The sequence below is a fragment of the Chinchilla lanigera genome, unplaced genomic scaffold, assembly GCF_000276665.1.
Source record: "Chinchilla lanigera isolate Chin_1 unplaced genomic scaffold, ChiLan1.0 scaffold00063, whole genome shotgun sequence".
Lineage (NCBI taxonomy): Eukaryota > Metazoa > Chordata > Mammalia > Rodentia > Chinchillidae > Chinchilla > Chinchilla lanigera.
The window spans coordinates 11,523,892-11,539,193 of NW_004955464.1; the positions used below are offsets into that span (position 1 = coordinate 11,523,892).

Sequence of the window (15,302 nt, forward strand, 5' to 3'; positions counted from 1 at the left end):
TGATTTAAAAATATTACTGGAAAGATTTGAAATTAATACTGACAATATTTAGTTCATCATGCCATTCTTTCTATTGTGATAAAAAAAACACAAACTTTTGGAAATTTAAAAAAGATATTAATAAGATCTGGTTCAGCTTGCATGATGATGGATGTGTTGATTAATTAGATTGGGATAATTACTGCACAATATATGTGTCTATCAAATCATCATACTGTACAATTAGAATAAATACGACCTCTGTCAATTAAACAATTTAAAATTTGAAAAATACACTAAAAAAAGGATACAAAGACTGTCTGGTTCACCTGGAAACACTTTCTCTGGCACATCCATGTAGCCTCAGTGGAGCATGGGTTCAGTCTCACACATCAGCTTTGACAATGAGAAAAGTCCTGTGCTGAAGAATACTTGGCAAACATACAGTTTTGGTGGAAAAAGCATTTGAGATGCTCTCAAGTGTCCAAGAGCAGACTATGTACCCTGCTTCAGTCATCCCAGCCCAAACCCTTCTCATTCTGATAGACACAGATGCTCGTAGCTTGTCCAGGCTTCCCAGGTGTCTTGGCTGCTGGCATTGTGGCTGGGGTCTCCTTTGGCTGTTCTTTGCTGCTGAAAGTATTGTCAATCAGTTGAGGGTTCCTCTGCTCAATTCAGATAGAAATAATGAATCAGCCAAGTGCAGCTCTGCTGGTACTCTTGAAGTCACCAGATGACTACAGTTGACACAGGCAGCTGTCACCTTCTGATGCCAGCTTGTGCTGGACACTCTGGTCTTTGTTAGCAGTTGTTCATGGTTGGCTGCTGTTCTCTGGAGCTCTTCAGTGTTAACAGCCCTGATTATTTATTTTGTCCCCACTACTACTGAGTAGATTTATAGGACTTCTGCTGCCCACACTACCTGAGAAATAAATCATGTGCAGGTCTACAGGAACACCAAAGCGAGTCTTATTTTAACAGGGCCTGTGATGCAGCACTGGGGAGGGGTGCTAGCGTACAAACAGCCTCCTAGACTAAAACCCAAGGAAAGTGCTACTTATGCAGCAGCTTATAGACCTGTTTCAGTGGGGGTGAGGGCTGAAGCCAGGGAATCTTTTGGAAGGCTTGCTGCCAATGCTCGTTACACAAATAAGGGGCTCAGATTCCTCCTTTCCTGATCTTAGCAACTCTCAGATGCCCTTTCTGTTTTTAAATATGCATCAGTATTAACTGAAGTGGCTTGGATGGGACAGGGGCTCCACACAGCCTGGCTGCACTCCTGCTGGAGTGGAAAATGCGTTTGACAGCCAGGGAGGACACCAAACTGTCCCAGTCCGTAGTCCACTGGGGTGTGAGAAAAAGCAAAGAGGAGCAAAGGGGAGAGGCAGACCGCTACTGGCTAATCCACATCCCCCTCCACTTGGCAGGGGGAAGTGAGAGTGTCGGGCACTTCTGATAGCTCAGAAGGTTTCCTCCCTCCCTCCCCTCTTGCATCACTTCTGCACTCTGATATGTTGGTTGAAGGGAACAAGGGTGAATATCTCCCAAACATCTGCTTATATTTCATGAATGTACACCCAAATAGATCGGCAAGAAACAGCATCACTCTTGACCTAAGCTGTGAGGGCCTGTACCTCCCGCTCCAGGACTATGCTTGGCTGGTGAAGGGCTGGTAGGATACTGAGCTAAGATCTGGTCTACAAGAGATGATGGGGGAGACCTCTGTGTTCTGCATCCTTCTCCTTCTTCCCCAGAAGGGACAGTGCTAGGGAGAGTCACAGAAGAGAGAAACCTCCTAGAGACGGTTAGAGATAGAAAGAAGGGAAGTGAGAGGCCTTCTGAGAGACAAAGAGGGGAGGAAGCGGCTTTTACTTTTGAGATGGACATGGGAGGGAGACAAGGATGAGCGCAAGCTGCTTATTTGGGGGAGAATATGAAAGAGGGAAGAAAATTGATAAAAACTCTTACCAAGCAGGTGACATTGAGAGCAAATGGCACTCGATCTCATTGCAGAATCTGAGAGATGCAATGTGCATAGCAGGTACCCCACCTGAAGGGGGAGCTGTTGAGGAGACTGCTTTTTCATGACCCCCCCCCCATCAACTCTGGAAGTGTCAACTTCCTGGCTTTTTTGCCTTATTACAAGGAGTAGGTGGCTATACAATCATATTATATGCATGGACAAGTATGCCAAGTGAAACTTGCAATTCTATACAACTAATGTGTACTAGTAAATTTTTTTTTAGAAAAGGAAGAAGGAGCAAGAGATGATAGAGGGAGGGAAAAGAGAGATGATTCTACAGAGAGACAGGGAAGAGGGGAAAGATGTGGAAAGTACCAGCAAGAACATGTACTGAACATATCTTGATTCTTTTTATTCCTTTCCCCTCCCTCTTCACATCTCTCCCTGTCTCTAGATTCTCTTTCCTCATAGTATTTAGTTTATGTTTGTGACATGTGAGACAACACTCACTGAGGATCACTGGGACATGTACATAATGTATCTTAAATCTTTTACACCTCTTTTCACCCCCACCACATCCTGCTCACATCTTGCTATCTGCCCACCTGCTCTTCTTCCAACCTACCTGCACTGATTGTGTGTACTCACACTTTCTCTACCCTCTCCCTTTCCCCACACTCCTTCTTTCCATGGCACCCGTCCTGTCCTTATTAATTCAGTTTCTACTTCCAGACTGACCCTCCACTTTCTCTCCATTTCTTCTTCTTCCTCCTTCCCCTCCATGTGGATCATTCAGTTAACTTTGAATTCTGAAGTTAAAGTTTGCCCTCTTGTTTCTCCCTCCCACTAGTAGGCAGGGCAATGCTCTTACGATTTAGACAGGGCAGACTGGAGCATTCAGTGGCAGTGAGGGAGAATCAGTGCTCCAGAAGCCACTGCACAATGAGCGACTCTGCACTCAGCCTCTTCAGATTCCCGGGCAGCGTCTCTGGGCTCCTCCACGTGGCCTCCCTGCTCGGCCTGCTTCTGCTGCTGTTCAAGGCAGCCCAGTTCTACCTGCACAGACAATGGCTGCTCAGAGCTCTCCAGCAGTTCCCGTGTCCACCCTCACACTGGCTCTTCGGGCACAAGGTAAGAAGCAGCAGGAAGGGGGACAGCAGGGAAGCTAGGGCTCCCAGAACCTGGCCGGCAATCTGCAGGACAGAGCTACCATGCAGCAAGCATGTGGTCCTCAGGGAATACCCAGCTTCTCTCTCAGCCTGGGCTCATCTCAGCCTCCCAGAGTTCACTCCTTCACAAGAAGCTGGTCGAGCTGTGACCAGTTCTACCACTCGCTCCTTCCTTATGCAGCTCTGTCACCCGACCTAGCGGCCCAGCACTGGAGGGGCTGTGGTGGCCCTTCCTGAGTTTCATCTCTTCCAAGCTGAGCACCTCTAGCTCCCTCAGCTGTTTTCAGCAAACCAGACCTTGTTTATTTTCTATTTTGAGACAGGGCCTTACTTAGTCTCTGTATTGCCCAGGCTGGACTCAAACTTGCACGTCCTGCCTTAGGATTCCAGAGCACTGGAACCAGCCTGGCTTCTAAGTACCTCTGGCTCAGGTTTCTACCCTGCTCCGGTGACTTGATGCCAACCTCTGTGGCTGGGCCTGAGCTTGTCTGGGGATGCAGATATCAGTGTGATGGCATCCCTGCCCTGTGGGGCTCATGATAAACATGAATCTCACGATGCATCAGGCCACAGGCAAACTTTAACAGGGAGGGTATATGACATCAGGTGCAGGGAAAAACTAGCTAGATTTGCCCAAGACTGAGGGGATCTCCAACATGGGTCATACTGGAGGTTACTATACTGAAAGTCATGAGCACATGGACTGCCCAGCACAATTCCTGCTGATGAAGGGAGCTGACATTAGAGCCACTCATTAAACAGTCTGTTTAGCCACCAGCTCAGCCTCCACTCTCCCTATGCTGTGAACGCACTGGAGCTGGAACAGGTCTGTGGAGTCCCCCAGGAAAGAGAGAAACAGCCTAGGCGAGACATTAATGACTGCGAGCAGTGCCACCGCTTGGCTAGATATGGGACTGCAGGGAGAGGAGCTCCGTAAGGGATTGTGTGGTGATTACACTTAAGGAGAGATAAAGGATATGGAGCTCAGATGGGGTCTCTGATGCCTATCGCTTCTCTCATGCACACAGCTTCCTCTAGTAGGGCACAGAATCTGTCTTAGGGAAAGTCCTGGGAGACAGTAAAGTCTGGATGACAGCCTAGACAGGTTATGCAACCAGCTCCAAATTTCTAACTTTTTCTATATGATCCGCAACTACGTCCCTGTGATAGTCCTACCCTTCTCTTCAATGCAAGGACTACAACCAAACAAAAGTACTTACTGAAGTGTCTTTCCCTTGGTGACAGGTCCAGCCAGATCAGGACCTGCAGCAGCTGCTGAAATGGGTAGAGGAATTCCCAAGCGCCTTTCCTCGCTGGTTCTGGGGGAGTAAAGCTCACCTGGTGATCTACGACCCTGACTACATGAAAGTGATTCTGGGGAGATCAGGTGAGAGTTCACTCTCATTCCAGCTTCACCTGGAATGAGGCTTCACCTCATTCCAGCAAGAGAACTCCTTGCTCCTTAGCATATACCCTGACTCATCAAATTCCAGACCAGAGTGACACTTCAGCCATCAACCCTAAACACTACCCACCATTCACCCAGGCCACAGCTCAACACATGGCCAACAATTTCTACTTACAGTACTGAAGTTTTCTTCTTACTTACTTACTTATAGTACTGAAGTTTTAAAACAACTATGTGGGGCCAATTTTCTTTTTTTTTTTTTTTAACCTTTCTTTCTTTTTTAAATCAAATGAAGGAGTTCTGTTGAATAAATTGAACTAAATCTGAAAAAAAAAATTTGTATCTACATCAACTTGGGTCTGAAACCTTCAGTTGTCACCTGTGGTATGTCATGAGATGACTGAGCCAGTATCCATGCTAGAAAACCAATAAGCTCTGTTTTATTTTTTGGCCTTGAGGTTGTAGCCACTGTTTCTCCCAAGTTCCTCATCACAGTCCTGGGAGTATTCGGCTTTTAGTGCAGGGAGCCTACCTTCCTGAGACAGACTGACGGTCAGGACAGATTTAGAAGGGTTGGGAAGCAAGGGGAGGTGACATGGCACAAATTGCCACCTGACAGTCATCGAGAATCCTGACGTCACACAGTTTGAACAACAGTTTCCTCAGGACCACATTATTTGGTCCTTCGTTTCCTTTTAAGTCTTTGCTTATCTTTCAGACCCAAAGGCCAATTCTTCCTACAGACTCCTGGCACCCTGGATTGGTATGTATATCTAAATTAGGAGTACAGTTATTGCCCAATTAAGTTTCCTGTGTGCCACTTCTCTGGCTTACAGAGAACTACAGGTACCCAGCCACCGCTGTCATGAACCATTCCTAAATCAACCCTCACCTTTCTTCTTCTCATCAGACACTTATCCCTTCCTAACGCTGAAATGAGCCCTCCTGAAGATCAGCTTCTGGCATACGTCTTCAAACGTTCCTACCTGCCATTTATTCATGCCCCTCCTTGACCTAACCCCAACACTTATTTTAACCTTTATCTATGAGTTTTCATAATCACAGCAGATGGACCAGCTCCAGTGGAAAATCCACATTCCTGGAGTGTCCTTCCTGCCTTTGTCCAAGAAATTCCACCTTCATGCAGGTTGTCTTCCCCAGTTCCACATCACAGTTCCACAGACACTTTCCTCCCAAATTATCCCAGGAATCTGATTCTCTCCCTCTCTCTGTCTCTCTCTGTGTCTGTCTCTGTCTCTGTCTCTGTCTCTGTCTCTCTCTCTCTGTCTCTCTCTCTCTCACACACACACACACACACACACACACACACACAGAGTTCACGCATCTATCTCTGGCCCAGGGTATGGTTTGCTCCTGCTGAATGGCCAGACGTGGTTCCAGCACCGGCGAATGTTGACCCCAGCCTTCCACTATGACATCCTGAAGCCCTATGTGGAAATCACAGCCGACTGTGTTCGAGTGATGCTGGTAAGTCTGTCTCTCACCAATGTACACACACTCACACCATGCACTCAGATGCTGGTCTCAAACACATGTGTCCTCAGACAGTCGTATGGAATAACACTCTTCAGTTATCCCTGTGACAGTAAATAAGACAGAGAGAGCCCAAGCATCAGGGTCAAGCCACACTGTGCTCATCGTCCGTGGCAGAGTGTCACGGTGGATACAGGGCCCACCTTCCACTTCCAGGTCTTCAGGAGGAGGAGCCAGTCCTGCCAAACAGCAGGACTACTTGCCCCTGGCTGCCCTGGATTACAACAGTAGCTCCAGTGGCCCAGTGAACCTCACAGAATATTACTTAATTTCTTGGAGTACACGGTTTCTGAGTAGCTTTTGAGTAACACGTTCAGTGAAATGGGGCCAACTCACAGCCAACCTGCCATCCCATCATGTCTCAACAAGATTTTGATTCTGACCCAGCTGTTCTCAGCAAGCTTTTTAATGAGTAAACAAGAGTCAAAGCCCCTGATGGCCCCCATTAGAAGTGCCCAGAGTGGAAACTTAGGTTTTCTTTTGCTTTGACACATTTGTCTCCTAAAATTGGAGTCCTACTAGTCCCTCAGGTCAAGCTCGACTCTCAGAACACTGAAGAATCTTCTTCCCCTTTATCCCCTGAAAATATATTTTGCTGGTCAAAAAGAAAAGAAAAGAAAAACCTAGCTGGTTGCCAAAATTCCAAAGTTATTTCAGGTCTTGTAGAATGCTATGCTTAATATTTAAATAATTTGTGAGAATCTGGAAATATATGGGGGAAAAGCCTAGTGTATTTAACCCAGAAGTTCTAGAGAAAACAAGAAGGTGAATGTTACCCTCCCACCACAGGACAAATGGGAGAAGCTCATCAATCAAGACTCCCCTCTGGAGATCTTTCAACACATCTCCTTAATGACACTCGACTCAATCATGAAGTGTGCCTTCAGCTACCAGGGCAGTGTCCAGCTGGACGGGTCAGTGACAGCCTTTTGTTGAAAGGTCCTTATTCTTGCTATTGATGTGGACTCACCTGAGAGGCATGTGGGGCAGCTCACCTAGTGCATCCAACCATATTTGCTTTGCACAATCCCTACTACAAAGAAAGTTTCCTGTTCTAGCTCCAGACCAACTGTAATTCCAGTGTAGACCCAACCCAGCCCCAGCCACACATCCTTGATTCCTAGCATGCCTGGAAGCCCAGCTGCTCACACCATCTTCTAAAGGCCAGAGGGTCACAGGGCTGTGAGGTAGAAGTAACACGGGCCTCAGTGTTTCGAGGTAATCACCACTCTACCTCCAGGTCAGACCGCCTTTCAGTTCAATCTGTTCTGTGTCTTCTCCCTCAGGAATTCTCACTCGTACATCCAAGCCATTGGGGACCTGAACAACTTGTTTTTCGCCCGTGTAAGAAACGCCTTTCACCAGAATGACATCATCTACAGTTTGTCTTCAAATGGCCGAAGGTCCAAACATGCCAGCCAGCTTGCCCATGAGCACACAGGTTCTGTCTCCTCCTCCTATCCCCCTCCTTTACCAGACTTAGCCCAGTAGAACTGGCCGTCAACCCTTCAGGCGGAGCCAGGCCCTCCGGTGCCCCTGCAGAACCTGAGCCACACTCATGCTGGGACTTCCATAGTGCAAAGGAGCTGAGATGCAAAGGTGTCAGGTGATGTACAGGAACTATTTGTGAGCAGCACTGTAGAAGCACCCCATGAGCTGTGTTCCTGAGGGAAACTTGACCTGCATCAAATGGTGCTGACTTCCCACTCCTGACCCACTCACCACACTCACCCTGAGCTCCACAGCACTTCCACATTGGGTCAGGGGGGCACACTTACACAAGGGGTCGCTGTAGGTTTCTGTAGCTCTGGGCTTTACTGGTAAATTTTGTTCTGGAATAGACCAAGTGATAAAGCAGAGGAAGGCTCAGCTGCAAAATGAAGAAGAGCTGGATAAGGTCAGAAAAAAGAGGCACCTGGATTTCCTGGACATCCTCCTGTTTTCCAAAGTGAGTGTGTGTGAGAGAGGCCTAAGGCTTTGATCAAAATCACAGAGCAGGGACCAACCCTCTTGGGGTGCTTGTGTCCCACCTCAGACAGAGAATGGGAGCAGCTTATCTGATGAGGATCTGCGTGCGGAGGTGGACACCTTCATGTTTGAGGGCCATGATACCACAGCCAGTGGCATCGCCTGGACCTTCTATGCTCTTGCGATGCACCCCAAGCACCAACAGAGGTGCAGGGAGGAGGTCCAGAGCCTCCTGGGGAAGGGAGCCTCCGTCACTTGGTGAGTAAGAGATCAAGAGGTGGGAGAGCACGGCCTCTTTTGTAGGGGAGGCCTTACTCTTTCCAGACCCTTCCTGCCCTTAGGATGGCTTCATTTCAGGGAACACCTGGACCAGATGCCCTACACCACCATGTGCATCAAGGAGGCCCTGAGGATCTACCCACCCGTTCCCGTTGTTATCAGAGAGCTCACCAAGCCTGTCACCTTCCCTGATGGAAAATCTTTACCCAAAGGTATAATCTTCCCTGAATCACCTAAGCTCTGCTCAAGGATAAGGAAGATTTAGAAATCCACATGTACTTCAGCAGTTCTCAATCTGGTTGGGTCTTTATTGTCAATGAACGAATGAATGCTTCTTGCTCTCAAAGTACACTTTTCCCATGTAGGACATGAACCTAAATGACCTATAAAATGCCTTCTAATTCTGATATTCTATGTGCCTACCACCCTACACTTCTCTTGTTCTTCAGCTAAAATTCTTTCCTCTTTAAAATCCATGGTCTAACAGTGCTGCAGTTAATTACAGTTTGGTAGTAGTGACACTTAATCTATGGGATCTTCTTTACACACACACAAAAAGTTAGTCTTTAGATTTTAGCCCCTAAAATTATATTCCCTAAAATGTACAGAATGACAAGATAATCAGATAGGGGCTAAGGAGATGCAGTTCTCGCCTTGAGGCAAGACAAATGATCAGGGAATTCTATGTCCTGGGTCAGACGTGGTCCAGTCACTGAGAAGCCCCCAGGCTGAAAGCAGAAAGCATTGATAGCCAGATCTAAGCACCCTGCTTTAGTCGCAAAAGACCTGCTGGCTCACATCCCCACCGGGCGTGCATCCCAGCCCTGCCACATCCTACCTGTGCAATCACTGACAATTCCTCTCTGAGATTGAGTTTCCTCATCTGAAAAATGGGGATATAACAATGCTTTTCTTGGAGAGTTGTTGTGAGGAATAAATGAATTAATAAATGCTCCTCAGTGGAAATCCTTTATCAACATAAGTTCTCATTTGATCTATTCCAAAAAGTAACATCCAGCTCTTTCTTGCTTCTCTCTCAGAGTCAGAGTTTTCCGCTCCTCACCTGCGTAGTTTATTTACCAGGTCCACCCATATCTTTTTCAACAGGATCACCTTGCTCAAAATGATGATTTCTGGCGTGCAGACCTTTTGTGCATGTCTGTCTCCTGCTGGTTGAGGGACCCGGAACTTACACCACGTACATAATCAGTCTTTGCTCTGTCTCCTCCTACCCTCCAGGTATCCCGATCACACTGTCTTTTTATGCCCTTCACCACAACGCAAAGGTGTGGCCAAATCCTGAGGTATGAGGTCTCTGAGAGTAGGGAAGGGGGTGATTTCGCAGGGCCAACACCTCCTCCTATCTTCCCTCTAGGCTTCCTGTCCCCTTGTGGTTTGGAAGCAGGGACTTGACCCTTACCTGTCCTGGCCCTGGTTCTCTCTCTGCAGGTGTTTGACCCTTCCCGGTTTGCACCTGATTCTGCCCGACACAGCCACTCATTCCTGCCCTTCTCAGGAGGATCAAGGTGAGTGTCCCGTGTGGGTAACTGGGTAGTGGGAGATGAAGGTGATCTGCTGTAGCATACTCTGCTCTTTGTGACCTCCTACGCTCACATACGACATCTTCAGATACACCCTTCCTTGTTGGTGTTGTGGAGGAGAAGCCTTGTGAGGATGTATCTGTGTACAAAAGAAAGGGAACATTTTGGAGCATACCACAGAAACTCTGGCCCAATTCCCTTCCCAGGGGCCAGCTAAATCTCAGTGTCGGTCGATGTGATGCTCTGCAGGGTGTCCCAATGCTTTCCTCAATTTAGAAGTATGACGTTAGGGATCAGAAGTTCTTGTGTGAGTTCACTTCAGATGACGTGCTTTCTGATTGCCGAGAATCTCAAAGGGCAGCTTCTCCTCACACATTCACAATGCAGCCACCACCCTTTCCATTTATTCACTTTTCCTCAAATCACTGCAGCACGTGATTAGCTTGCCTGGATTTATTTTCTGGGCGCCTGCTATCTGCCAGCTCTCCAGCCAGATTTTGAAAGTTTGCAGTCAACCCTCAGAGGAAGTTTTACAGCACATTTTAAGTCTCTCCCAACACAATTTTTGTTCATATTCTTCTTACAACTTTCCAAGTCATCAAAATGGGACAGGTGAAGTGCAGTGTAAATACCTTGAAATTACACTTAGATCCAATATAGTCCATCTTCGGATTTTTTCTCGTCTTTTTGAGACAGGGTCTCACTATGCAGTTCAGGCTGGCCTTGAGCTCACTTTGTAGCCCAGGTTGGCCTTGAGCTTGCAACAATCCTCCTGCCTCAGCCTCTCGAGTGCTAGGATTACAGGCATGCGCCACCACGCTCGGCCTTATTTTTAAAAAGTGATAAAATGGGAACAGTAAACTGCCTGTGAGAGAAAACCACTATTTTGTATATACCACATAGCATTTGACAGATTCCTGGTGTGTAAAATGTAAAACACAATTGAAGTAGCTGCTGAGCCAGACAAGCACACTCCGAAAGGGCTGTCGTGACCCTCAAAGGCTGCAGGAATTGCCCAGTAGGATGTAACTTACTCTAATTTGTATAAAGTAGTAGAAACAGGCTTTTCTCAGTCAGTGTTTCTATGAATTCTTCAAATGGTAACACAGCTGTCGTAGAACAGGCTTTAAGGAATTTGACTTACTGGGATTTGGTTTTTATGCTAAGACGGAGTACTTCCTCCTACATTGGCTGCAAATCTTATTACCACTAGGGGGCAGGAGAGTACCAGATAGCTCAATTTTTAGGTAAATTTCTCACATAATTTTAAACTCAACTAAATTGAATTTGTAAAATCTAGTGAAGTTAATTAACTTAATTCAAACATAAAAAAGGATCTAGGCCACCACCTGTGTGCCAAATCCTATACTAACTTATAAGAACACAGATGAAAGATACCATTCCTCCCTTTAAGTCAAGGTCAAAAATGTGTTCTACAGAAATACCCATGCTTAAGGCACACACCATTCCTTCCTCCAGTCTTTCACTCTTAGTGGGATGTTCCACATTCCTGGCACTGTCTCGGTCTCTGGATTGTGATATGTCCTTGAATAAAGCGCCAATGGTCCCCCTGGGGGCCCAGAAGAATAGGGACAGTGAAGCAGGGATGAGGACCAGGTGGTCATTTGCCTGGGCCTTTAGCAGGTAGAGGCAGAGGTGGGGGGAGAACACATTCATGAGCTGAGCTAGAACATGGGCCACATAGGTAAGAGGGGGGAGACACGGCAGCCACAGAGGATGTGGATGCGGCTGAGGTATTTGAACACAGTCCTGCCTAATGGAGGACATGGAAGGATCATTGTGGAAGGAGGGGAGGCGGGATACCAGAGAAGTCCAGGACAGATACACTGAAGAAGGCACATAGGGACCTTTTTGGAATGGAATTAGGATACAGATGTCGGTGGCCTGCAGTGGGAGAAGGAGGCAGGAGCCTGACCACTGAGTGGGAGGCAGATGGGGCTGCCCAAACTGATGCTCTCTAAAAGAGGTTCCTCATTAACATTTGTCTCCTCCCTGAGGAGCTTTCTTGGATCCCCTAAATGGAAAGAACTAACCAATAATTAACTCTTTAAATGACTCAAGGGATCAGACTATTCCTCTGGCCCTGTCCTAGGACAGAGAGATTCCATGCCAGTGAGAGCAGAAGTGGGCCAGGGGTAGCCGTGCACAACCAGAGGGCTTTATCAAAGGTCAGGAGAAAGTAAACCAAGACCCGGGGCTGAGCTTTGCATGAGTGTAAGGAAAGGGGTCAAACCAGGCATATGAAAATCCTGAATGCCCAGCTCCGGGCTGGGACTCAGGCACCAGTGCCTGACCAGCTCGGAGCAGGGCCTGAGGCCATATCTCATCTCACTGTCCCTGTCTGGCCCAGGAACTGCATTGGGAAACAGTTTGCCATGAATGAGCTGAAGTTGGCTGTGGCCCTGACCCTGCTCCGCTTTGAGCTGCGGCCAGACCCCACCAGGGTCCCCTTCCCTATACCACGACTTGTGTTGAAATCCAAGAATGGGATCCACCTGCATCTCAGGAAGCTGCACTAACCCTGGTGAGACAACAGCAGGCTCTGAGGGTCTCTGGTCTACCATCCTGTCTTCCTGTCACCTGCTCTTGTCCCCAGCCTGTCTGCTCATCTCCTGCTTTCTATTTGCTCACATTCCTGCTGTCCCGTCCCCTTTCTGTGTGCCTTTCCACTCTAGAGATGCATTCCTTGCATTCCTTGGAACCAGCTTCTTCTACTTTCTTTAAAGGGTAATTTATCCATCTCACAGTCCTTTACTTTCAACCGTCAGAGTTCTGTTTGACATATGCGGTAACATAATCATGAGCTTCAAAGTTGAGGTCTTGGACATCCTTGGGAAGACATTATTCAGCCTGCTACTGTCCCTCCCCATCTGTCCTTGACTTCTCCATCAAAATCTCTCCTACATGGCCTCTACCTACCTGTGTGTCTCTCAATCGAGCTCTCCATTTCCCTCCTCCTTTCAAAAAAGTTCCTAATGTCACATGGAGGATCTTGGTCTCTTAGAAGGATATAGTGAGGATAAAAGAGACAGAGGGAGAGGAGATAAGTCCCTTCTGAGGAAGGAGGACATGACATGTGACCTGTGGTGCCAGGACTTCTGGCTGGCCTTATGAAGAACACCCTCTTTGAGTGGCCTCACACATGTGACCCCTTGTGCCCCACACCAGCCCAGCTGCAGCTGCTGAGGCTCCAGTAGCTGAGTTTAGACAAAGGGCTTTTCCCCGGGACCTCTGACAGAGAAGCTCACATCTGTCAAAGAAAGAGACAAAAACCTCCATTATATTCAAGGACTAACATTTGTTGCACTCGATTTTTCAGAGGAGGTTCCAGCTATAGCCCATCTTGAGCTGGGCGGGAAAGCCTTCTATCTGATCTGGCATGAGGGGCTCAGGACCTTGCTCTTCACAGATACAATGAGTTGTGAGAAGAGGGCCCAGCCTGGCCATGTCACCAAGTTACCTGTCAGCCTGCTTCACATATAGGACCTCAAAGCTCCTCAGGAGGCTTGGGGAGTGGACAGCGTCTGCCAAGAGCTGGGAAGAGCCTCAGCCGGTGGGAGAGGATGCCAGAACCCAAGCAGCAACTCTGGCACAGTAGAGCCTGTGGCGGTCTCCCTGGCTGGCTACCCAGAAGGATGAGGGGCAACCCTGCCCACACTTGGTGACTGCCTGGTTGCTGTAATTCTGACTCTGGCCCTGCTCCCTGCTCACAGCCCTTTCTGTACTGCCACCAGAGTCCCTGGGCTGCTGTTCTTGCTTCTGTTTTGTTTTGTTTTTCTCCGGTATCAGGAACCAAACTCATGACCTTGCGCTCGCCAGGCAGGCGCTTTTGCCGCTGAGCTAAATCCCCAGCCCCTGTTCTTGCTTCTGTTAGCCTCCATTAAACGAGACTCTGCTTGTTCGCTGGTCTGAGCACAGGCTTCCCTATTGACACAAACCATTCTGAGATGCTATAGACAGAACTTCCTGGAGTGGTCTGACGTCCCCAGTGTGTTATGGTCTATATCTTCTCTCCAAGTTGGAACCTGCAGCCAAGACCTCCGGCCCACCCTCCTGGCCTCCTAAGTCACTGGGCTCATTTGGCGTTGCTCTGAAAAGGAGCAGGAGAGGGCAGGCTGGACTTGGTCAAGGGGAAGGGGAGAGTTGGGTAATAGAGTTAGCTGGGGACATCACAAACAGGATGTCCAGCAGGGGCCCCAGCATCAGGTGGTGCAAGAGGTGGTGCTGGCTATGCTCAGAGAGCACAGGACAACAGGAACTCAGAATCCTGGGTGGCCAGCCATGCACGTGTGCTGTAACTACAGGGCTCCGCAGGGTGTGAAAGTGTGACTGAGAACTGACCTTGCTGCCTCCAAGCAACGGGCAAGACCCAGGGTGAACCCCACCCACATGCACATCCCCCACAGACACGTGAAGAGAGACATGTAAGCCTCTCCTGCATACACCCTTTGCACACTCCACACTGCCCACACGCACATGCACACACACTCCCAGGGTCACGGGAGGCAGCAGGCTGTGTCTCCGGCGAAGATCTAGAGGAGCTGAGGAGAAGTCACCTGTGGTGCCCGCCCCTCACAGCCCCCATCCTCCCTCCTCCAGGAAGCCTCTCTCCCCTCTGGCGCCAGAGCTCTCAGCTCTATTTCCCAGCAGCACACACCCTCAGGAGACTGTCGTACTAACTGTGGAGGAGAGTCAGGAGGCCTCAGTTCAAGCTCTTCCAGATGAGTGTCTCAGGGCTCCTTCCATTAGTATCGAAATGGGATCATAGCTTCCTCCCATCAGGGGGCATCGACCCTGCCCACACTTGGTGACTGCATGGGTGCTGAAGGTCCAAAGAGATATAGGAAATGGGTACAGTTGTGCTCAGGGGCCACCCCAGGGCACAGGGTGGTTATGACCTCAAGGCTTAGCTCCTACCCAGGGGCACAAAGTGGTGATGGTTGCAATCTAATCTTCACTTGTACAGAGAGCAGTCTATTGAGGTGCTGGAACAGAGCAGGCCGTTGATAGCATGGGGTACAGAAGAGACAGCCAAGAGGCGCACCCTGGCTGGGTCCTCTGAATCAGTTGGGTAAGGAGGTTTAGATCTTCCGCCGGTGGCCTATGGCAGGTCAGCCAGGGATGCGGCCTTCTGAGAGTGAAACAGTCAATAGCATGAAGGATTTCTCTGCCACGGTGTGCCCTCAAAGCATCACAGGGGCATCGCCCAGTTCCAAAGCTGGAGTTCCTCTCTCCTGCCCCCAGTCTCAAGTCCTCTTCCTTCTGTAACTACCTAACTCCTGGCCTGGAGGCTCCTAGTGGCCGTACACCTTGAGCCCTAGAAGTGCGTGTGCCCACAACCATCACGTAGTTGCTGCAGGAGCTGCCAGTGAAAGACCTCTAAATCATCATGCGACCCCATGCTTAAGGCTCTCCCCAAA

General features: G+C 48.6%; 1 protein-coding gene across 2 annotated transcripts; it reads left to right on the forward strand.

Moving 5' to 3' along the window:
- The first annotated feature begins 2,409 nt into the window (after positions 1-2,409).
- Positions 2,410-13,669, forward strand: LOC102012075 (cytochrome P450 4A6-like). 2 transcript variants are annotated; one of them, XM_013521715.1, is made up of 13 exons: positions 2,410-3,073; positions 4,357-4,498; positions 5,238-5,282; positions 5,880-6,007; positions 6,863-6,987; positions 7,360-7,514; positions 7,915-8,021; positions 8,109-8,299; positions 8,399-8,532; positions 9,560-9,624; positions 9,770-9,846; positions 12,233-12,406; positions 13,292-13,669. In XM_013521715.1, exons 1-12 carry the CDS (start codon positions 2,804-2,806, stop codon positions 12,399-12,401), a joined length of 1,608 nt encoding a protein of 535 aa, XP_013377169.1. In that variant the 5' UTR covers positions 2,410-2,803; the 3' UTR covers positions 12,402-12,406; positions 13,292-13,669. The 2 variants fall into 2 exon arrangements, with proteins under 2 accessions (XP_013377169.1, XP_005398705.1); XM_005398648.2 differs by having other exon boundaries at positions 2,411-3,073; positions 13,202-13,669.
- Positions 13,670-15,302: the final 1,633 nt, after the last annotated feature.

Coding starts and splice junctions, on each gene's coding strand:
- LOC102012075 (XM_013521715.1), top strand. CDS start 2,804: ATGCTCTTACGATTTAGACAGGGCAGACTGGAGCATTCAGTGGCAGTG. Junction 6,008..6,862: donor ACTGTGTTCGAGTGATGCTG/GTAAGTCTGTCT, acceptor CTCCCACCACAG/GACAAATGGGAGAAGCTCAT. Junction 8,300..8,398: donor AAGGGAGCCTCCGTCACTTG/GTGAGTAAGAGA, acceptor GCTTCATTTCAG/GGAACACCTGGACCAGATGC.